This window comes from Bacillus rossius, chromosome 11 (assembly GCF_032445375.1).
Source record: "Bacillus rossius redtenbacheri isolate Brsri chromosome 11, Brsri_v3, whole genome shotgun sequence".
Classification (NCBI taxonomy): Eukaryota; Metazoa; Arthropoda; class Insecta; order Phasmatodea; family Bacillidae; genus Bacillus; species Bacillus rossius.
This window is the reverse complement of record NC_086338.1, coordinates 52105766-52128832: the sequence shown is the minus strand read 5'-3', so window position 1 is coordinate 52128832 and position 23067 is coordinate 52105766. Positions and strand designations below refer to the sequence as shown.

The 23067-nt window shown below is 39.7% G+C and overlaps 1 protein-coding gene across 1 annotated transcript; it reads right to left on the bottom strand.

The window, feature by feature from the left end:
- Positions 1-140: 140 nt before the first annotated feature.
- On the bottom strand, positions 141-20746 carry LOC134536975 (glycine receptor subunit alpha-2). Its single transcript, XM_063377093.1, has 10 exons — positions 20655-20746; positions 15413-15573; positions 14962-15035; positions 13689-13788; positions 11230-11384; positions 8765-8920; positions 6878-7018; positions 4227-4456; positions 3414-3554; positions 141-2728 (listed from the first exon to the last, which is right to left on the bottom strand). Exons 2-10 carry the CDS (start codon positions 15457-15459, stop codon positions 2486-2488), a joined length of 1287 nt encoding a protein of 428 aa, XP_063233163.1. The 5' UTR covers positions 15460-15573; positions 20655-20746; the 3' UTR covers positions 141-2485.
- Between the last annotated feature and the right edge of the window lie 2321 nt (positions 20747-23067).

The following is a 23067-nucleotide window of genomic DNA, read 5'->3' as shown; positions in this document are numbered from 1 at the left end:
ACATTTAGAAGCAAATATTTACACAATAAACATCATGTCAACATTCTGAATGATTACAACAGTTTTTTCCCCCTTGTCCTTTGAAAAGTGTTTCTGAGAGTTTTCACTGTACAGATATGGAATGGGAAATAATTAAGAAACTGGTTCAATAAATTTATTGAAATCTCCTCACATAGTTAGGAACACAGCAAGCCGTTAGACTTGCAGATTACTTTCTGAAATATTCAATACACTTTATGTACATGCATACATACATCATTTCGAGCATTATATTTATATGTTCAGTTATTTAAAAAAAAAAAATTTTAACAAAAAAACAAATACTTATATTGAAATATGCTTGTATAATTTTTAGTTCTGTACTAGAATAAATTATCCAAAATGCAGTGAAAATTAATAACTATCAAATATATAAAGTAAAAGTAACAAAATATCCATATGAAAGATCACAAAAAGCAAATAGTAATTTATTTTTAAAAAGTGCATAAATATATATGTTTATCCCTATAAAATGAAACATATATGAACATATATGAAAATATCCACACTGATTTTTTAAGTGCGTGTACATAAATTACCCTTGGCAAATATTTTTTGTAAAATATTTTTTTACTCTTTACTCAAAAGACCATGACACTTTTCTTGTGCACATTTTCTTGTAAGAACGATTTGAAAGGATGTTCTCAGATGACTAAATTCATGACTATTTCCTATTGCATATGTTCATAGGCTTCTGCAAAATAGGTATGTTAGGTTCTGATGGTAAGCACATCTTGTTCATGCTCTATAGTTTTCAAATATGTACATTGAATATTTTTATATTTCTTAAGTGACAGAGGCAAAACTACTCAAAACTATGAATAAGCTTCTTGGCCTGAACATAAATGATTATATGTATCTGTTGCATTACATTCATCTTGGATAAAATACATTAGAAAACTAATATAGTATTTTTCTAAAATGTTCACTAGTGATATAACTGAAAGATAAGTAGACACATGGACTGAGAAATGAGAATGATAATTGTACAACTGAAGTGATTGGTCAAATAGTCAATAAAAAAAGTTTGTACAGCAAAACAAATCCCTTTCATTCTAGCCCACAATCAAAGTTTTATAAGTAAGTAAATTAGTTAAACACAACACTTAAGGCTTGCTGACATTTCAGAATACTCTCAGATGTGACTGTGGGTGTCTTTAATGGGCAAACGGTGTCAGGGGTGTGTCTGTTAGTGAGGTGTGATGCTTACTGGTGCTTCTAGCACTGTTTCGCCACTAAGTGCAAGGCTCTGAACTGGCACACAATCTTCTTGCCCTGCATAGGACAGCTATGAGATTTGACGAATAACATTATTTGGGAAATACAGTAATTGAATTTAAAGGTTTAATGCAAATTGCTTGAGTGCGCTTTCAAGAATCAGTACCGAGTGTTTTTGTGCCTAAAAGTTATTCCGAAATCACACGATTTAGCCATTTTAACTCTTTTAAAAACGAAATACGGAAACAGAACTACATGCTCATCCACCATGAGCTTATTTTAAAATTTTTTTTCGTAAGCAGACACAACTCACAACTCTGATACCTTGAGCAATTTTCCAATTGCGTGATTTTTTTTTTCTGAAGCTATGCACATTGTATGTGTGTCCTAAGTAGGCGGGGCCATAAAGATGCTTCCTCTTCAGTTGGTCCCTAAAATTTTTTTTTAAAAATAGAACTCTTATCATGTTAAAATGTTTTTACCCATACTAAACAGAATTACTTGGCTAACTTAAACACTGTATTACAGGGTACTATTGTATAGGTGGGTAGGTGTGGGGTTGAAGTTTTCAAAATCTTCCCCTTGTGATTGTCGGGTTGTGTGGTGAGCAGCAGCTGTAGGGGCCAGTGGAAGACATATCATGAAGACTATGGGGAAAATCATGAAGAAGACTGAGAAAATTATTAGGAAGACTATGGGGAAAATCATGAAGAAGATTAGGGATATAATGAAGAAGACTGAGAAAATTATTAGGAAGGCTAGAAAAGATCATGAATTAGTTTGGAAGATCTTGCAGAAGACTAGAAGACCATGAAAAAAGACTGGGAAGGCAATGGAGAAGACTAGATCACGAAGAAGTCTGGTATGATACGGTAACGGCAGTTGATCTCGTGGGCCAACACCTCCTGGCCAGTGCGGTGGTCAGGTCGTCTTCATGAAGAAGACAGGGGGAGACGACACTTGAATGGTGGTTGACCTCGCAGATCAGCACATTCTCCTGGCCGGAGCTACTGCCAGGCCTTGCAGAGAGAAGCAGCAAGGGCCAGTAGGAGATTGGGAAGGTAATGAAGGAGAGGAAGACGACGAGGAAATGGCGGTTGACTTTGCAGGAGATTGTCAGGCTGTATGGAGAAGACCGGGAAGATCATGGAATAAAAGACCGGTAGGACAAAAACAGGAATTGCAGTAGATGCAGCAGGACAGAACCCCCGTCTGGCCGGAGCAGTCGTCAGGCCTTCTTGAGCAGCAGCAGGGGCCAGTAGAAGACCAGGAAGATGAGGAAGAAGACGGGGAAGACGACCCGGGACTGGCGGTCGATCTCCCGGGCCAGCACCTTCTCCTCGCCGGTGCGGTGGTCCTCCCACACCAGCTGCAGCAGCCTGCGCTTGTGCAGGTTCACGCTGCGGCTGCGACAGCGCATCCCCGCCTCCACGTCCCACATCATGCACGACTTCTCGTTCGACCGCAGCGGCTGAAACCACGCGCGCAATCTCAAATAGTGGTCCATCACAGCAAAGCACAAACATGCACGGCAAGACTGTCGATATGAGTTCAGTGCCTGGCAGTAACCAGTCGCCATCTTTCCCACTGTTCTGCCAAATGAACAGGACACTTTTATTTTGCACATTTGCTTGTGTAAGCATTTTAAATTTTAGAAATAACTTGATGTGATCCATAATGCAAAGTGTTTGGGACACCTGCAGTAAATAACTTGTCATAGGTAAATTTTATTTCTTTTATCATGATTTGCCCCTATTAATGTAAGTATGACGTATCTAAATACAAGGAAAATAAAATATTTGAAGCCATCAGTTATGATTATTAAATGTTACCTTAGATTCTTATTCATTGAAATATGTAAAAAGACACTTAGAAAATATAACATTACTAGGTAATATTTATTTGGAAGAATCCTTGTTTTTTAAGACAGATTTAAGGTAAATTGTACTGAAACTTAGTAATTGATCCAAAACTAGTAATTTTTGTTTGTTTCGAAAATTTTTTTTATTGTAAAATACATAATTAAAAAGGTTGGTACAGCTTCAAATAAAAAAAAAAACACTTTGAATTATTTTTTGAACACAAAACCAATTTTTTTTTTTTTTGGAGGATTCTTTTTTGACCTTTCAGACACCTTGCCCGCGTCGGGTGCTCACCATGGACAGTATGGTGGGCATGGGGGCCACCTTGCTGCGCTTCTGGGCCTGGTAGCTGGCGTCCAGCACCTTCACCACCACAAACTCCCCGAGCGCAGCAAACACAGACACCATGCAGCCGGCCATCCACAGATCCAGCGCCTGGCGACACGCACACACACACACACACGTCTCGTCGCCGTGTTCACGAAGGTGTGCTCTACCACAAGGGAGGGGGGGGAGGGTGAACAGCTGCATAGCCGTTTCGAAAAGACCTGTTTTTTCGCAGTGAAACTTCTTTTCCTACGCCATTGTATTGGCATGTGTCCAAAGAATTGTATTAAGCAGATAAGCGTGTCAATATACTTTATAACACTGAAACGCAAGACAATACACCATGTAGCACCAAAATACAAGTTAAATCATTAAATTAACCAAAACTTAATTCAAATCCCCCCAAAAATATACACATTTTTTAATGTTTAGAAATTTATAAGTGGTGTTATTTTGGTACAAAATTTTGTAAGGTGTTTAAATCAGGCCAATCAATTTTTTTTTCTTTTTCTTTTTGAATCACTTCTAAACTACAAATACTCGCCCATTTACGTATTTTTAATGTTCCGAACACAGTTGTTTTAGACAAACTTACTACACAACAATTTTATCGTAAAAAAAAAATAGCATATGAACATTACATCATTTTATGTGGGATAGGTATTGCAAAACAGAATTTACAAAAAATCAAAATAGTAACACTTGAATTCTACTGTTTCAAAAACGAAACTGGACTGCAGTACTGTAGCGAGGGGACAGAATGCCTGTGGTTCCAGCGACCTTGACGTAGGCGACGGGCGGCACGTCGGACTTGAGGCCGGTGAACATGGTGACCAGGGTGAGCATGGAGGTGACGAGCAGGGTCACGCGCCCTGGGATGGCGTCCAGGCCGATCCAGAAGCTGAACCAGGACAGCATCACCACCAGCGAGCTGGGGGCGAACGTCTGGATCAGGTGGTGGCCGATCTGCCGCTCGAACCGGAAGTACATGACCAGGCGCGAGAAGTTGGCTGCAACACCACCACCGTGCCCCCTCGTTTTTCAGGCCACCCGACGCCAGGTGTTTTGCACTGTCCATCGTAGAACTAAAAGAACGTCCATAGAGAGAGAGACGAACGTACAATCAAACAGAAAACAAGCCAAAATCATTCAATGTCAAATGTTAAAACTAAAGACGGCACAGAGAATTTCGTTATCAGCCTACTATGTTCGTCCGTGCTATGATATTGTCCTGACTAATTCTAGTAACCATCATTGGCCAAAACCAAAAATTTATTTTTTCATTTATAACTAGTAAAATACATTCACAAAGCCCCTGAGTATGGTAAGGTCTGCACTTTCCTCCTAGTTTTTTTAAATTATTTTCCACGTTTTATAGTGAAAAATCTGTAAAAGAAATGCAGTAATTTTTTTATATGTAGACTAACAGTAAATCAGCAGCGGGTAACACACAACCAAGACGTGCTCCTTATGAGGATGGTTACGAGGATGTTCGGAACACGTAACTTCTCCAGGTTAGCGTTTGGCTTGTGCGTGAGGCGCCTCGTCTCGTGGTGTCTCTGAGACGGTGCAGGATGCCGGCAGTTACAAAGAGGGGTTGAGCTGATGCAGCGAAACTCTGGAGGCCATCCGACACAGCTGTACCTTTGGTCGGCGGTCCTTCGTCTTTACGTTACTCCCAGCTCCTGAAGCATCACACTTGTCTGTCATCGTCACGTGTTTATCTACGGAAAAAGAAAATAAATTTTTGGTTTTGGCCAATCATGGTTACTAGGGAACTACACAATAGTAGGTTCCAACAGGAAAATCTTTTGCTAACACTACTCAAAAGACAAGGAAAAAAATTAAAATCCAAGCAAATGTACAGACATGTTCAAAGATGGAAATTCATATTCCATTATCACTGTGTAGGACCACCTGTACAACTGGATGTACAAAAAATGTTCAGATTATATTAGGTATAGATTGGGACACTTTCAGGATAATAGCACCTGTCAGGATTTTTGTCCAGAAATTTGGCACTTAAGTCAGCTATGGTACCTTACAACTTTTGCCAAACAAAACATACAGATAAAAATTATTTTTACATCTATATTTTCCCCCCTCCTTATTTAACAACACTCCGATAAGCTATTGTATTGCATTTGCACTTTATAATTTTTATTTACTTTTTCTTACAGTTTGTTCCATTTTGAAAAAAAATAAATTAAAAGTGTAAGAAAAGGATGAAGGTGGGGTCTCACCAATTATTAAGGTTTTTTTTTTGTAAATTTAACATTTTATACCTCTCTAGCATTTGTTGTTATGTCACAAATATTTTTAACAGATATTTACTAAGTGTAATATAGAGGATGTAAAACTTAGTGGTAAGCCTGTTTAATTATTATCACATTTATACTCATCTGTTAAAAAAAAATTTGTGACAGAATAACAAATTCAGGAGAGGTAAAGTGTTAAATTTACATAAATAGCCCTTAACATTGGTGTAGATCCAAGGAGGGGGAGGGGGAGGAAGCAGTGGCCCAGCCCTCTTGAAATCAGAAAGCCCCCCCTTCCTTGAGGGTGCAAAATTTACTGTGAAAACGCGAATGATGAATGGTATCCCGTAGACCCTATCTCCTGGGAATCCAAAAGATTATCAACCCTGGTCCTTAAATAAGAGAAATGAAGCAGAGAAAAAATAGGTTGGGGGGGGGGGAGAATTATCTTCATGGCTCCTGCGGTCAGTGGCGTAGCACAAATCTTTAATTAATTTCTTATTCATCACTCAAACAAATTTCATATTAAAATTTTTAAATTTAAGAACCGAAAACTGCTAAAATAGCACTATTTTACACCTTAAAATCCATATTTTCCCGGGGGAGGATCCCCGGACCCCCCGCTTTAATACGGGGAGGCGGGGGGGGGAGGCATGCTTCTTAACACCCCCCCATACACAAATCCTGGCTACGCCACTGCCTGCGGTCGTGTGCTGGGAACACGCGACGCTCCAACCCAGCGAGGCGGCAGGGAGGTTACCTTGTGAGGTTTGCCCTTCCCCAGGCACAAACCAAACAACTTCCGGAACTCGTTGGCGGAGCAAAAGGAAGAAAAAAATTGCAAGTCCAAAAACCAAAATTCCCTTTAAAGACACGCGCGATCCGAAAAAAATCCTTTCTCCGCACAGCGAGCGCAGGCAAACTTACGAGATCACTAAAATGAATAGCAGAGTTGAACACTGTAAAAATAATTTTGAACAGTGTAGGAGCAGCGAGTGAAAGAACCATTTAAGCCAGAAAGAAATAAGAATACAAAATTACAAACTCTATAAGGATGGATAAAATAATTTAAAAAAAATATCATTAACGCTATACCCCTAGGACGACTACAATCGCTACAATCCAAGTTTCTCGTGCGTGGAGGTTACCTTCCTTCTCGTGCATGGAGGTTACCTTCCTTCTCGTGCATGTAGCCCGAGGTGTGCTCCAGCCCCAGCGGCTGGCCCAGGTGGTACTGCAGCAGCTTCAGCTCCGGGTTCACCGTCACCCCGTCCGCCCCCCAGCGCAGCAGCAGCTTCTGGTCGTTGTACGAGACTGCCGGCCGCACAACGCAACACACCACGTCAGGGCAACAGTCACGTCCCGTGCCCCGTGTACATGTCTCCCCGACACAGTCGGCATGTGCCACGAGTGAACGGACTGCATTTACGACAAACTAACCAGATCCCAACCAGTTGTTCGGTAAAATAATACACAGTGTTGTGCTCGTCGTGGGATTCGTCGGATGGATACTACTCCTGCAAGTAGTCATCTGGCAACACTGTCCGTTGGTAGAGCAGTGGACTTCAAGATGGCGCCGCGGTAAGCTGCTTGGTAATTTTGTCGGTGATCTGGCACAGTTTTTAAGTATATACACAACACCAGTACATGGCTTTATTAACAGATTGCGTGCAGTTATAAAGACTAGTCTTAAAGGAACTACTAAGTTATGCGTTTAAAGAAAGTTCTAATTTTGCAAAAAAAAAAAAAAATGTTGCTAATATATACATTTTCCTTATACCATATAGTGTACTCAGTAATTTACCCTTTTCTCCCTTGCTACAGTCATCTGGCGAGACTTAAAAAAAATTATCATCATTCGTAGGAGAGAAATTCTCACTAAGATAATAGAAGGTGGTGTGAAGATTTTTTTGGGGGGGAGGGGGGAGTATACATAATTCATTTTGCCGATACGAGATATTGCTATGTTTACATCAGCTTGCACATGATCACTAAAAGAAATAAACTGGTTAAGGGTAGTCACTAATTTTAATGTCTGCAAATCAGTATGCATCCGGTGAAGATTTTTTTTTATTTTGTCTCATTTTATTGGCAACGTGTCGTTAACCACGAGGCGACTACAGAGGTATACGTTAACCACGAGTCAGGGAAATTACGAGAATGAAGAATGGTCGTGGCCTGTAGCGCTGTAGCAAGATGCACTCCCACTGTTTGTCCTGAGGGATTTCAGAAAAGAAAAAAAAGAAAACATGGCAAATGAAACCAAGAACCATGTATATTTGTCGTGCCCGCCACCCAAGTCTAATGACTGTCGGCGGGCATGTCACAATTTTAAGTAAATAAATAAAAAAAAGGGGGGGTTGTCCGTAAAGTCGGTTTACGGACGATAATTTTACGTGATAACGTCATAAGAAAACATTGATGACAAATTGCATACTTTTTAATTTTCAAATATTATTTACAGTTTTTCCAAATTTAATTTAAATAATCACGAACAATTAGATAAAAAGCCCGCCTTAACCTGTTTGATATAATAGAAGATTTTCTCGTACGGTGGTTGGCCGGCTCAGGCGGAACGTGACAATGAGTCATGCTTTTTCGTGCTTGCAGCCGGCGTTCTTCGATTTATAAGACGTTATCACGTCAAAAAAAAAAACTTGTGAGGTTTCCTATGGATTGGATCAACAAAATTACTTGTGATTTTCATCATGCCAGGGCAGGGGCGCAACAACAGGGGGGGAGGGGGCAAGGGTATTTTGCCCCCGCTCCCTTTCTGAAACCTTGAAGTGGGGGCAAAAGGGGGACAAAGAAAGTGCTGTGTAATCAATTTTTAGATAATAAAACTGCTTAAATAGCACAATTTTCCACCTTGAAATACCATTTTTTCCCGGGGCAGGACCCCCGGACCCCCCGCTATATTAGGGGGGGGGATCGATGATTCTTTATAAAAAGGTACATAGCCCCCCCCCCCCCCTTTGGAAATTAAGTTGTTGCGCCCCTGTGCCAAAGGTACACCCCTAACGGCACGTGTCAGCAGCGGTGCCGGAGCGTCCCACTCACAGCTCTCGATGTACATGGGGCAGACCTGGATGTCCACCGGGTACATCTGGAACTCCATCTGGCAGGCGATGATGGCGTGCATGCGGGCCGCGTAGCGCACCGTCTTGTTGCGGTACAGCGTCACGCTCGAGAACTTGTGCGTCAGCCTCGCGATCTCTGCGCAGAAACACGCCGTCTGTGACGAGGCACAGACTGCAACTTGCAGGTGGCGCCCGACCCAGGGGCGCAACAACTACATTTCCAAAGGGGGGGGGGGCAATATACCTTTTTATAAAGAACCATCGATCCCCCCTATTGAAGTGGGGGGTCCGGGTGTCCTCCCCTGGGAAAATTTGTATTTCAAGGTGGAAAATGGTGATATTTAAGCAGTTTTAATATCTAAAAATTGATTACACAGCACTTTCTTGCCCCCGTGTGCCCCCACTTCAAGGTTTCAGAAGGGGGGGGGGCAAATTACCCTTGCCCCCCCCCCCCCCTGTTGTTGCGCCCCTGGCTGTAAGGGCAGATCCGTTAAAAGGACATAAGTAGCGTGTGTATGGAACAAAACAGGCATTGACTAGTCTGGGCACAACTCACGACTCCCCACATGAACCGACTAATGCGGAGGTCCAGAGATCCCTCCTACCCCCATCACCTTCCTTCCAGAGTTTACTCCAGTAGTGTCAGATACAAGATCAAAGACCCGTTCACAGTGCGCCATTACAACGTGGGTGTTACATACGTCTGAAAAAGTTTATGTTTTTTTCTGGTTTAAACAACGAAATGAAAACATATAATTATCGTTTCCCAGTAACATCATAACAAAAAAACTGCACGAAACCAAGAGGAGTGACATAGTATTATTTCTAGAGCAATTATAGAAAAGGTGGGACGAAATTAAGTTATCACACGAGTGATCAAATGAAATAAAATTCCTCTACTCGTGTAATGCTGACTCAGGCGCAATGGTGGTTTGCAGGGGCGCCATCAGAAACGTTTTTTTTGTAAGGGAGGGGGAGTTTTACGTGTAGGTTTAATCGACACAAGTCATCTCTGGACAGGGTGCTTGTATGTCGTATACTGCCCATATTTGACACATATGTATGAAATACGCAGAAAACACTAAAATATATACAGAAAAGCTTTACATAAAACATAGTTTTGGACGTACGGGACAAAAGAAGGACGGTCCAAGAAGAAAAGTTGCTAGGATCAGTAGAAGAAAAAAGACTACCATGCAAGGGGTGGGTATTTTAGATACTGCTGTCCACTTTGGTTTTTTTTTGGGGGGGTGGGGAAGGGAGGGAGGGACCTATTGCTAGCCTGAATTTAATACTAAGAAGTGGGTAACATTTGAGTAGTTAGGCCCGTTATACAACGACACGGAAACGGAGACGGAATTCCGGAACATTTCACTATCGTGTCTGCTGCTTTCAACAATGGACGGTAACCAATGAGAATGCTTTTCAAGGTTCTGGACAGAATTTACATATATAATAAGATTAAACGACAAAGTAATAACAGGACACTAGATATTATTGTATATAAAACCGTTTTTGACGTGACAACGTCTAATAAATCGATGAACGCCGGCTGCACGCACGAAAAAGTGTCCCGTTACGCACATTGTTCCGTTACGCTCATTGTACACTTGCGCCGCATCTATCTCTCTTCCACTCGATTGGAACAACCATCGATTTGACTTTTTCGAGGCACATTCAACTTGAAACACTCCCATTCGTTTCCTACTTTTCCTATCATCGTCCTATCCTTAACAGAATAACACAGATTGGAAGAAGTTAGATAGCAAACATGTATAAAAGTTATAGTTAAAATAATCTCTTCGTTAAAGTAATAAACATAAATTTATCAATTAATTTGTAGATTTCATTTTACTCCTTCTTTGTATCCATACAAAATAGTGATAATTCAATAAAAATGATTCAATTTCATTCATAACTCTATGCAATCATTTCATCAATGTTTTGTTATGACGTTGTCACGTTAAACTATCGTCCATAAACCGACTTTACAGACAACCATTTTTTTTTTAACATGAACAAACATGGCTACCGCCGCAGCCAAGCACTCGGCTTCTATCGGTCGCACGGAAGAGCTCGGCACTGCCAAGATAAACCCGTATAGTTAGAGACCGGAAAAATTCGCGCTTTCGATGACCTCTAGGATAGACTCCAGAACCTCGTACCTACACAGGCAAATGCCACCTGCTCATTGGCTGCTGACTAGTGACACCTGTCAACTGGGACGCTTGCGATTCGATACCTTTTTTTGGTTGAAGGTTTTTCATTGGCTCAGACTCCTTCATATAAACTGTGAGTCAATCACAGAAGCAATATAAAGGTACAGTTGTTTGGATTCTAGGATATCGTGAAATGAATACGCGAATTTTTCCTGTCTCTACGTATACGGGTCCGTCTCCGCACGCGTGGTATCGTAGATCGGGTCTAATGCAACGCCTGGCCCACCTGACACCTTGGAGTTGAGGATGTAGGGGTCGGGCTGCCACAGGTTGTCGAAGAACTGCGGCGGCAGGGTGACGTAGTCGTCGCCGTCCTCGAACAGGTCGTCCGTCATGTTGAGGCGCGACTCAGTCCACCGCTGACGAACGAACATGTCTACGCTGCAAGAACAAGCAGTACCGTCTTCACCGCCAGGGCACACGGGGCACGTGCCCAGGCGGGAAGTAGTCCAGTCATTATAGTAAGTTCACCTCGGAATTCGAGATACCCAGCTGTAAGTCTCTAAATACTTGTATATTGACACCCTAAAAGTTGTCTCAAAACCTACATATGGTAGGGTGTACGCAACTATTAAATTTCAAAGTCAAAGGTCACAAAAATCGGTTTTTTGCGCTTTTTTTTCGTAAATATCTCATTTCCTATGGGTTTTTTGCTATTTGTATTAATTATCAATATTGTAGAATACAAAATTGTCTACAAATTTTGTTCAAAAATATTTTTCATACGGTGAACCGTTTTCGAGATAGAGGGCGGAGAGCGCGCGGTCACAGCATTACTTCAGGTCAACAGGTGCCTCCGGTCGAAAACGCGCCATATATAGTTGATGAACTATCGATATGAAGGTTTTGAGACAACTTTTAGGGTGTCAATATACAAGTATTTACAGACTTACAGCTGGGTGTCTTGAATTCCGAGATTCTTACCTAATTTAAGCTTAAATGACTGGACTAAAGCCACCATTTCACAGACGAGAGAGCCACACCCGAAGTTCTCCGAAGTTCATGCTCGCTTTTTTTTTCCGTACCACAACCGGTGTATTTATTTGGGGGGGAAAAACATTCGTGGGCATTTACTCTCCAAATGCGCGTGTTTAACTTACAAGATGTATTTATTAAAATTAGCAAGAAGTAATTATAATTTCTTTAAAACATTGTGGATGGTTGGTTATATTAGGTAAGTATAGCTACATTAAAAAATACTGTAAAATCATTTTATGGTTGCTTAGCAAATAACTTTTTAATATTTAGCTATCCAGCTCTAGGAAACAGTTTACATGATTTCACAGTATATTTAATGTAGCTATCCTAACCAAATCAACCGTCCACAATGTTTTAAAGTATTTATAATGTAGCTAACCTAACCTAATTGACCATTAGTTATCATGAGTTACAATGAACAAAAAAAAAACCGAAGATGCACGATCGGGCGTCTGCTCTCTCGTCTGTGAAAAGAAGGCTTCCCTGCCCGCACCCCCCCCCCCCCTTTCCATCCACAGGGGGCCCCGAAGGACCGACAATTTCTCTCACATTTATTCTCAAAACATTTTTGTCGAGCACAGTACCTAACAGCGCCACCGTCATAATTTTTGTGTTTGTCGGGTTGCACTAATTAATAATATTTTTTTCAGAACGCATCCTAATTGACTAAGTACACCATCCAGCGATCAAAACATGTAAACCACTCCAATTCCAAAGTCAAGCTGCACAGTCTAAACGAGGCCTAAAATAGATGTTGAAATTGTCTATAGAAGATTTTGCTCAACAGAAGTCCCGAAAGAAACCATTATCTTAATCGTAACCAAAAAAACCAGCAGCATACTAAGTAATACCATTAATGACATATTATATTGTTTACTTGATTGCCCATAGTAAATAGAAGATCATAATAGAAAAATGTTAGTATAATTCGCTATATTTACTTTCCAAAAGGGCCCAAAATTCTTGTGTGCCCAAGGGCCCCAGCATAGTTTAAGACGGCCTTGCAAGAACACGCGACGGCGTAACTTTATCGAGGGCTTTTGCCACGGGAGCACGTGCACATTTAGGTTCAGAGCTTAAGGCGGATTAAAGTCCCCGCCACCTTGGGATTTTTTTCCCCATATTTTTGCTGTAATTCTAATTTTGAACTATTCATCCCGATTTCTGGAATGTCAAGGCATATCTCCCAGAACTTCCAAACCTTTTGCAACAACGTATTTTCTTACAGGCTCTATAGTCTGTAAGTGACGCGAGGAAATATACTTACCGTTTCATACGGGCGACTTCAAAAAAGTATCCAAAACCAACTCCCACGCCACGTCAAACCAAAATATTTAGCATGGAAACTATTGCAAACGGTGTCAAATTTGTTTGGAATTGCAAGATGGCGAGGTCTGATCCCCTTTAGGCTTAAGTGCAAATGTTTAGTGCTAAAGTTAAAGCGCAAAGCTTTAGAGATCAAGTTTAAATGCAAAAATTAAGAGTAAATTTAATGGGGGTAATTTCGGAAAATGGTGGAAAATCAAAATCAAGATGGCCGAGACGGGATATCCAAATACGCCACTTCTTTCTGGTAGAGGTACGCTGTTCCATTTAAGCAATTCATCAAGTAGGTACTCGACCAGTGCCGGGGTGTCCCAACGTTCGAACCGTCACGCCAACGGGAGATACTGTTACAACTACAAGAAGCTGTTGTTGATGGCATACCGGAAGTCCATGTCCTCCACATTGATCGAGTTGATATCCACGACGTAGATGGAGAAATCCACAGTGACTGGCTCTCCCTTCTTGGACGGTGGTCGAATTTCTGAGGGAGGGGTGGAGGAGAAGTTTAAATTATTTTTTTTGGTACTAGAACATTAAGACTGAGTTATTTGCTTATGTGGTTCATAAGTGGAATTATAAATACATACACTACACACACATATATATGGCTTCCAGCAGAATTTCCAATTTAACACTTCTGGTTTCTTTCCATACACTTTAAAATTGTTTGTACTTTTACAAGGAAAATACATGGAAACTCAGTTGCCAACGATATCACTTGTAAAACTGCAAGGCACAGAGTCCAAAGACTTTCCTTATAAACTTACAAATAAACTTTACATTGTAAAAACAATGAACTATGAAAAGCATTATCCACAATTCTAGAAGGTAGTGAAGGAACCAGGTGACAAAACAAACGTTCAGTTTAGCTCTTTTGGATCCAACACTACTCTTTGATACGACACGCAGCCACCTCTGAAATACTTTTAGCCTAGAAGTTTGTCGTATTGTCGTCGTGATCAAAGAGTTCCAGGTTCCATTCGCATAGCTTGCGTATTGCAGAAGGCAGCGGGTGGCCACTGCTAATTCACCTTGACACGTCATGTACTCTGCCCCTTGTGCCTGGGTCATCGTCTGTGGTGCAACAGGAAATCATTGTTCGAGGTTGTCCGAAATATAGAAGCTAACATTCGCTTTAGTTTTCATGTAAACCTTTCAGGCATACTTTGTCAACTCCTAAGATAAACCTAATTTTAATTTTTTATTGAAGTTATACTTCTTTAGAGTTAATTTTTTACGATGTGCGCACAGCATTCAACAAAAATTGAGAGGGTGAAAAAATTATACATAAAATAAATATTTTATATGTGTTTTTAAATAGTATATTTTAGTGATTAATATTGGATACTGGTCCATAAAATTAAAAAAAAATAATAATAATTATTGTAACTTAAAAATTTGTTTTGGATTTTACGTGTGGTAATAATCTAACGCTATACCTAATTATAATATTAACGTGTAATTATTTTATAATAATTAATAAAAGTATTTTTTTTTCATTATTTCATAGCCATAGAGTATGATGCCCACTAGAATGTACGTAGATACACCTTAACACATGCATTCAGTGTTTGATATACACCATGTATCATTACTAAAAGGGTTAAGCCTCGCACTCATTTAAGTCTCACAAACTCACACTCGAATTCCTTACCTTTTACGTAGTTTTCTGGCAAGACCACTCTTGGCTTTATGGTGTAGTTTTTCTTGCAGGCGACGCATGCTAAACTGGAACACATTAATTAGCACAGTAAAACAAAATAAAGTCTAAATATTGAATATTCGATTATATTTTCCATGGTTGAAAAAATATATATGCTTGAATTCAACATACATTAAAATAGAAAACTATGCGACAATTTTTGTAAGAATTACTCAGAATTATCTCGAAAGAAGTATTCCATTAGCCATATATTGTATATTGTATGAAGATACAATATCGTTCTTGGGAACTGGTAAAAGTACAGAAAAACTTTTTTTCTGTGCAATTTTTTTTTGCGTAAGTTTGAATACAAAATTTCTACTAATATTTTTTTTTTCAAATGCCCTCTAAAGATAAATTCCTGTACGCGCCACTGAACAGAACACCGGTGAACTAGACTGACCTTGTGAGCAAGAAGTAGGCAGAGGACACCAATGTCCAGGAATTCATTTCGTCCGCGAGGTTGTGGTGGCAGCGCCTGTCTTCATCTTCGGTTGGTACGCCGTCGCGCAAAGATGGCAGCACTGGCCTGCCTCCCCCGCACCGACCCAGCACCTGCCGTACCTTCACGGCAGAGGAACCGTGGTGAGCAGGCTGGCCGACAAGTTGTACACAGGGTTGAGGCCCTACCCGAACAGCGCCCGAAGAGTTCATCTTCGGCCAACTTCGGGACTTTGTTTCTGAAGTAGCTCGGCTTGTGCTGACTGGCGGCGGAGTGAGTGGTCAGTGCAACCACTCACCACCAGGGGCGCTTGCGTCCCTGGTCACTAAATCCAGTACTGGACAAATAGCAAAGTGGACCACGAGTCCAAGTGCCCAACCCCCGCATGGTAGACTCTTTTCTACTCTGTCCAACACTTCATCCAGACCATCCTCTATCTCCTGTAAATTCTACACGTAATGCATGCTAATTTGCATCCCGCATGAATGCGCCCAGGGTTTTCCCTGTGTCTATGCAGGTTTTACCTGGACCCAACCTATCTCTAGTTATAGTCTAGATTTAAGAGTGAGGGGAGTTATTCATGGCGCCAATCGTTGCCATGGTTGGCCAATCCCCTCCTAGCACATGATGCATGCGACCCTCTCCCTGCATGGCTGAAACCCTGCGTGATTAGGCGTGTAGGCTTCGGCCTGAGACGCACTGAAGAGTCTTTCCCTCCCAAACACACTTAGTTTTAATCTAGTGTCACGGTGCCTCCGTTTTTTTTTTCGCCCCTTCGTCCGCGTGGCCGCCATGTTGTGTCGATGGTTCGTAGTGACATCACTCGGAGGGGATGACGGGCTAAACTCTGGGGGCGTGTACTTTTCGCGAAAATATTTCAAGACCAGCCGAGAGTTAAAGCACTGTATAGGTGATTCACGGCCTCCACATTCGATTACGGGCCCTGGACCCAGGATCATAGACCCAGGATCATAGACCCAGGATCATAGACCCAGGATCATAGACCCAGGATCATAATCGGCCGATTACCACCAAAAAACCATTGACTACTTTGTGTTTAAATGAAGTGTTTTGCGTTTTGAAAGTGTTCTGATTTTAAATTAAGTGTTTTATTTTATGATTTGTCACAAAAATTTTAGGTGTACATCAGCGGCACTTAAAAACAGTCAAATATGTAGCTGCGGTGGCATTAATACGTAAGTACCATAAAAATGCAACCTGAATAAATTTCTCTGATGCCTACATGTGGAATATCTTAATCTTGGTATGTTTATGTTGATTGTAGCAAGTTTTCCATGCTTGTTACAATGCTTGTCATTTCGACTTTTCCTAGTCTGCAAAAATTGTTTATAGGTTTTCTGATGTCATTTTTTTCAATGTTTGTCATCATTTGTGCAATAAATTGTTTCATTACTAGTATTAATAATGTATTGTTTTTATTAGTTACTACCTATAATAAAACTAAAAAAAAACTTACTTAAAGGCCTATTTTAAGTACCTCTATCTCCTTAAACCGAAATTAAATTGTACGTGCAATTAAAATACAATAAAAACAACGCTGTCAATATATATTTATAACTATTCAAACAGGTGCTCTAAATATAACACTTTCAGGCCTCAGCGTTTCTGGTTATGGTTTACTGTAGATTTGATTGCATGCCAGAGGACTGCTGTAGCACATTTTCAGGGATTAAATTGACTTGTTAACTGCCGTCGTAATATATATTTTTTTAATGTTCTTCTCATACTTTCAGATAAAATACGTTCAGCAAACGACATGCACTGAAAGTAAATAAACAAGAAAAAAAGTTATGGGAAGAAGGGATTGGGGGAGGAAGGGGGGGGGGGGTGGTAGAGAGTCAGAGCTGCACTGCGCATGCGCGCCGGTTGGAGTTTCACATTCCCGCCGCTGAGAGTTTGGTGCCGCTGCTGTGGCAGAACAGCGAGGTCAAAATAAGTGACATCAGTTTTAAGCTTGAGCTACGTGTGTCAAGTTGGCGACCACCTTAATATATGCTATAACTTTTTACGTAATGCAGCACAAACTCTGATTTCTACGGCACAAATTAGCACAAATGGAGCACTAATTCGTGTCAAATTTTGACCTTGAAATTCCAATGTGTGGTCGCCAACTTGACACACGTGCTTGAGCTTCCTCTCTTCCCGTAAGGATAGATGCTGCCTTGCCCCAGACCGCGGACGGAGGTGCTGACCTCGTCCGCAGAGCGCGCGACCAAGGTTATCGCCTGCCAGACGCGCAGACGCGGGTGGCTGAGCCGCTGACGTCTGCGAGAGCCCTCGGCAACACGACCCACACAAGTCCGTCATCATACAGCTTCACTTTCTTTTCGACGTGATTAAGTCTCTAAAATTGCTTCCGTAGTGGGAGGCAATAGTAAAAAAAAAAATTGGTTGTCTGTAAAGTCGGTTTACGGACGATAGTTTAACGTGACAACGTCATAACAAAACATTGATGAAATGATTGCATACTTTTATGAATAAAATTGAATCATTTATGGCCGAAATTGTTGTGATAAGCAATGGAAACCACATTAACTTTTCACTTCACTTTATAAACAGTCGACGAAACAGTTCACGTGTAGATGACTTGTAATTAATTTTAAAAACTGGCGATTAGCTATAACGTTTAAATATAATTATGAACAAGTTTTCATATAAATAAACTCTAATCAAATATCTATCATCCATTATATGAATCATCATGAGTGTAACGGGACACAGCGTAACGGAACAATGTGCGTAACGGGACACTTTTTCGTGCGTGCAGCCGGCGTTCATCGATTTATTAGAATGATAACAGTTTGGTGTTGCAGCTACATATCTATCATCTCACTCCAAAATTTAATTACACCACTGGATAGCTAACGGATCAAAGAATTCGTTACGCTAAGTGAGGACTGTGACGCATCGCACGGGGTGGAGGGGGTAGCGCCGCCATTTTGAGGTCATTTTTCTGCGTTTCGAGATTTCCATTTAGTATAACATTTGACTTGGAGAAGCTACGACGTTCGTTTGAGTTTCAATCGTCAGCTCTCGTCAAAATCATTCGATATATATGGTGTTAAAATAAATAAAAAAAAATATTATAACTTACTTAAAATAGCGTATTTTATATTTTATATAGAAAATATTACCTGTTACGTACACGTATTCACATACAACGCACGGCCGTGTCCATGACACAGCCAAACCCTCCCCCCCCCCCTTTTTTTTCCGTTTCTTCATTACTTTTATTTAAGAGCTATTTATAAAAAAATTTAACTCGATACCTAGATATTTACATAGTTGTAATATGGCCAAGTCTTCGTAATTATAATCACCTGCGCTCCGACAACAATTAAAAGGGAGAGAATCGAGTTTAAATTAGAAATAGCCTTTAAATAAATTAATGGCAAAAGAATATCAACTGGGAACTGAAAGACGCCATAAAGGTTTTCAACAGCTTTTATACCATTTAATTTTTCAAAGTTTGAAATTGAAATTTCCGTCGTTGAATTGAATTGAAGAGATTTTCAAAGACCACACACAAAATACACAAAAATAAGGGTTTAGGTGTGGAATATGCTACACCTGTACCCTTATTTTTAGGGCACAGTTTTTGGTGTCCTATCCATTGCTGATCTGTTGCCCAAATTCCGCGCATGCGCAGAGCTCACTTTTTGGTTGGTTTCGTTCATATGGCGAATCCGTGTATGGCGCCATCAACTCTATTGTTACCTATTCCTTTTTCGCATGTACCAAATGTATTGATGTGCCAAATGAAATTTTATTGTAACGAAACTATCCTGGAATACGTTTTGTGCAATTTAATGGTCAAAACAAAAAATAATCGCAACTTTAAAAGTATCGTAAGGCCGTTCTGTTTTTTGTGCGATGGTGCTGCTATCTCTAGTATTTTTGTCTTAACAATTGTTTCTAGCCTCGCGCAGGGAACCGTTTATTAAAACCGTTGCTTTTCTGTTCGCTTACTGGGATTCGGCTTGGACACGTTCTGGAATACGGCCTACAAGCTAGGTTACAGTTGTATGGCAACAAGGCATTGGTTATTTTCTACCTTACCCCAACATCTTTAAATACCGCCAATAATATTATTAAAACTAAAGTTATTCCTAAAAATTAATTAAATTCTAAAACACCAATGACATCTCAGTAGTATCAAGGCATTCCAGTAATTTATATACCAAGATTAAACATATGCAAATTCGCCATCTTAAACAACAGAATATCTACTGTTTAAGGCCTAAAGACAATTGAAACCAATATGGCGTTTTTGTTCCTGTGCAAAAATGTCAGCGTTCCTGATTCCCTCGCAAACAGCTAATTCGACATTGATAATATATTTCGATAAATGATTTAAACATGATAAACAAATTGCTCCACCTTGCTTATAACTAGCGGGTCCTTGTATGACATCGAAACTGACGCCGTAACAGCACCGCGGAATACCGTAATGTGGTTCAATGTCAAACAAACACTTTTGAAATCAACATGAAATGGGGAGAAACAAAAATTCTGTCTATTGGCTTCCTAGACGGGATTTAGTTCGAATAAGAGTTTGTTTGAAGGGAATGTGAGGTAGTGTTTCAGTAGTCGCCAGTGATACATAAACATCTAACCTCACGTGTTTTCATGTTGCGTATAAACTTATTATACGAAACTCGGACACGAACGTAAATGTAGAATTCTTCAAAATAAAGTCAAATGCGATAAATATATACGCAAATTTCTTGACGCAAATCACACGTAGTTTCCGCACTCGCCGCTAGAATTCGCTGCCGGAGCAGCTATGTCGACTATCGAATCATTCGATTTGCAGAGCAAAATTTTAAACTATATCATTAAACGGCTCCGTCAAAGGCGAAAAAGTTAAAAAAAAAAAAAAAAAAAAAACTATACCCACAAGGAAATATATTAAAATACAGCCCATCTTGTTAATTCTATATATATTATCTTTGGCTTTGTGAACTTCGGTTCGCGCTATCCGCCACAGATGGCAGCACCGTGGTTACATATTTCCGTTCATCCGACTTAACGTTCCATTCACGAAATTAAAGCTACCAAATGCTGCATACTGAGAGCTAAGATAATTTACACACCAGAAGAGTCGTCTGAATTGCCGACCGTTAATCATCTGCGGCGTTTGGTTTGACTGAAGATAAAGAATGCGGCAACAATAACTCACCGCGGCGTCGTCCAACGGCCGACCCGCAGGCGTGCCAACTGCCCGACTGGCGAATCCACTCCGACCCGACTGCGCACCTCCCCTCCCCCACACCACCTCAATTCTAATCGCCCTTCAGGCCACGGAGTCGGGGAACAGTCAGCAGATAGCAGCCTTTAACTGGTCAGTGCTATTAAGAGGCCGTGTCACAAATTTGCGCTCCTATCTATATCAATGTTATTTTAAAAGGCAGTTTTTCTCAAAGTCTATAAGAGGTAGGGGCCGGAAATTTTGCCTACTGAAAGTATACAATACATTTAACATAACCGCTTTTTTCAAATTTAGTTATCATATCATATATTATTTCTGTGATGAAAATAATATTATCAATATTTTGATTTGTCCAGATACATTGAAATTTTGCTTATATTTATAATTATTTAGCAAAAACTGAAAACGCCATTGAAATGTATTGCACATTACCTTCCGATCAGTGTCTTCATGATCATGATGGGTTTATAAACCTGGGTGTAATCAAGTCTTTAACAATTACATGACAACATTTATACTTAATAATTTGGAGATATGCCTTTTCTATCCTCAGCCCCTGAGCTTTTACTATCTGGTCTGGCGACGGACCTGACACTCTTCAACCACCCCAGGGGTCTCCGATTGCACATCTTATCAAAAAAAAAAAAAAGCTGTTCGTTCATTTGTTTTTGTGTTCGAGCGAAGGTTTACTTCTCCATAAGTGCCACAGACTTCACACATTTATGCCAAGGGAATATTCCGCTGATGTGACGCTATACGAATGTATTATTCGCGACCATACAAATTTTTTGTTTGTCATCGGGAAAATGACGCCGCAGTTTGATTTTTTGTGGTGATATAAAATAAATTTTCTTGCTAGGGAATGTTCATTTTGAATTGAGCATTTTTAAATGTCAGCGTAGAATATGCTTATCTGCCCATTTTGTTTCTTTCCATAATAATGAGTAAAGTTAACATTGTCATAGACATTTTATTATCTTCGTTTGCCGTCCAAGTACAAATGTCACACTATATCGCACGTAATTCTATTTTTTACTAATTTGTTAGTTGTCATTTTATTTAAGTTATAAATAACAGTAATAAAAATTATTACTTAATAGTCCAGAATAGAGATTGAGTTATTATTCATTTAATAGGAGTTTAAAATATGGTACTACATACATATTTATATTATCTTGTTGTCTTCTTTGTAACTTTACTGGAAGAATGGCATTTGGTATGTATGTTAACTCACAATGAAAATACTTCAGAAGTACTCAATTAACAGTGAACAACCTAGGGCCTATACTAATTTCATTATGTTCATGAAATATAATTGATATTACTAATAATGAACTGTATGGGTTTTGCGTAGAGATATCGTACGAACTGTATGTGGTACAGACCAACATTAGCTAAGACTCTGTAAATAAGTAATTTCAGTTAATGTGTAGAGAATATTAAAAGTTAGAAATAATGATATATATATATATAAAACAATGCAGAGTAATCAGCATAAAAATAGAAGTTGTTTTTATGTAGCGCCTACTGGAATGTATATTTTGTGTTGAATTATGTGGTATGATTAGTATTCTCTTATTGTAAGATGTGTTTTGTTAAAATCTTATAAAACATCACTTACTGTTGAAGGATTTTCATTTTTTTTGTGATGATCTTACTTAAACAAGTTTTAATTATATTACACATGTATATTTTAAAAGCATTTTAATGTATACTTATAGAATTGTAATAGGCTTTATACGGACTCTCACGATGCATGTGAGCATCTATAATTAATAGAGACCGGAAAAATTCGCGGATTCATTCGGCGATAGGCTAGAAGTCAAATACATATACCTTTTAGATGATTTTGCTATTGGCTTACTGTTCATCTGGACGAATCTCAACCAATTATAAAACACCAACCAAAGAAGGATCGAATCACAGACAAACAAGCTGAGACGACTAACAAGTCAGCAGCAAATGAACTGCCGTTATTTGCCCGAGTGTACAGGGGAATGTGCAGTCTATCCTGAAGGCCGTCGAAACCGCGAATTTTTCCGGTCCCTAATCTACATCAATATTATGGCCGTTTCACAAGATCAAATATTTATTGAATTCAATCTGTTGCATTCATTGTACATGATTTTCGATATGTACATTGAATTCAATACAAATTGAAGATGTTACTCAACTAAGCTTATTCTTATTAACTTATAAGTATTTTGTTTGTTCAGTACATAAAAGTAAAAGATTCGTTATTATTTAAATAATGAGCATCTTTAAGCAATAACGTTTTCAAAATATTTACATAAACATAATGGAATATATTTTTTAAATACTTTATATCTACGATCACATCAACGGCAGTATTATGTAATCAATGAGGTAATGAAATATCCTG